This window comes from Triticum dicoccoides, chromosome 3A, assembly GCF_002162155.2.
Source record: "Triticum dicoccoides isolate Atlit2015 ecotype Zavitan chromosome 3A, WEW_v2.0, whole genome shotgun sequence".
Taxonomy (NCBI): Eukaryota; Viridiplantae; Streptophyta; class Magnoliopsida; order Poales; family Poaceae; genus Triticum; species Triticum dicoccoides.
In genome coordinates this window covers 642908756-642910238 of record NC_041384.1, presented here as the reverse complement: position 1 = coordinate 642910238, position 1483 = coordinate 642908756, and the positions used below count along the sequence as shown (strand labels likewise).

Genomic DNA, 1483 nt, shown 5'->3' with positions numbered 1-1483 from the left:
GAGGCTCGTGGCAGGGGGTGTGATGGGAGGCGTTGGGCGGGCAGGGCGGGACGGGCGGCGGCGGGGGATGGGGGTGCTCATGGTGCTGCGGCGAGGGTTCGGGCGCCGGGGGGAGCGCGGCGGTAGTGGAGGCGCTGGTGGACGGGGGAGGCGAAGCGTAGTCGTCCCGGGCGCGGGAGACGACGGCGGAAATGAGCAGGAGGGACGTCGCGGCCGCAGCGGCCGCCGCCCCCGCGAGGGAGAGCGCCCGCGGCAGCGGCTTGATGACGGCGTCCACCGCCGGCGCCGGCAGCGGCATGGCGTCGCGTGACGGATACACTGGGCTGGACACTTGGACAGCAGTATCGGATGCTCCGAGCTAGTGCTCGAGGCGTAGTGGAGTGGTTCCGGTGCGGCCGTCGTGTTCGTATTTGAGGCGGGCGGCGGTTACCTCGCAGGCCCGGACGTTGTCGTTGGATGGGGCCCGCAGAAAGTCCAGTCCATCCATTTGCGTCCAAGGCAGAGCGGGTAGGCTCGATTAAAATATGGCCACCCCTTAAAAAAACGGCTTATCTTTTAAAAAAAAAATATGGCTTGAGTTTGAGTAGTACAATACTCAAACTAAGTATTTTTTGAACATTAGTACAGACGCAAATAAAGTTTAGTGTATAAACCAGTTCGTTTTGTTGTTTGCTTAGTTTGCATTTGTCTTTTAACCTGATGGTGTTTGTTGGGGTTTGGGAAATAAATCCAAATAGATCACTAAATCCATGTATAAAAAATTGGAAAACTCCTTGTCTGGTTGTAGGCACAAATGGATTAAGCTGGTAAAATTCCTCTCAAAATTCAAATCTTCTTGTGGCAACTATTTTAAGAGGTTGTGATAACTAGACAAGTTACGTCATTCGCCAAACAATAAAACTAGACAAGTTACGTAAAGTAAAATTTATCACGGTAATCCCATGTGTTTCTTTTGCAATCAAGTAGAACCATCCCAAACACTTGCTCTTTTTCTACACTGTTGCCAGAGCGGTTTGGAGAACCATGGGCACTATATTGGGCACTTACCTATGCCCTAATAATTCTTGGCAATTTTTTGGTGTTACGTATTTTGGCGTGATTACGAGCAACAGTTTACTGTTGGGCTTGCTACTATGGTAGTATGGTCTAGTCCACTTGAAATGCTCCAAACAAAATGACCTTTGAGAGCAAGATGATAAAAACAAACTTTTTAGATTTTTTTGCCATGACGGCGATGCGGCAGTGACAGGCGGTATTCTCCTGCATCACTTCCTCGCATTGCTCAAAGAGCATCTATCTCCGGACGAAATCGAGCTATCAAGGCCTTATTCAAAGCCTTCCAGCCCTCCAAGGCCACCAACAAGACACCCAGATGCCCCGCTGCATCTCAGAGGGGCAAGGGTCGAGACCGACGGGCAGCGGCTGACTGGCCATTTGTGTGTGCCACCTTCATCGAGTGCCCCCGTCTTCATGTACATACTCT

At 51.4% G+C, this 1483-nt stretch overlaps 1 protein-coding gene across 1 annotated transcript in view; it reads right to left on the bottom strand.

Annotated features, from left to right (window-relative positions):
- Nucleotides 1–298, bottom strand: part of LOC119272728 (probable methyltransferase PMT19) — a 4228-nt gene extending 3930 nt beyond the window's left edge. The window contains exon 1 of the mRNA XM_037554143.1: nucleotides 53–298. Within this exon, the coding sequence (XP_037410040.1) occupies nucleotides 53–298 (246 nt within the window). The remainder of the gene's footprint in view (nucleotides 1–52) is intronic.
- Between the last annotated feature and the right edge of the window lie 1185 nt (nucleotides 299–1483).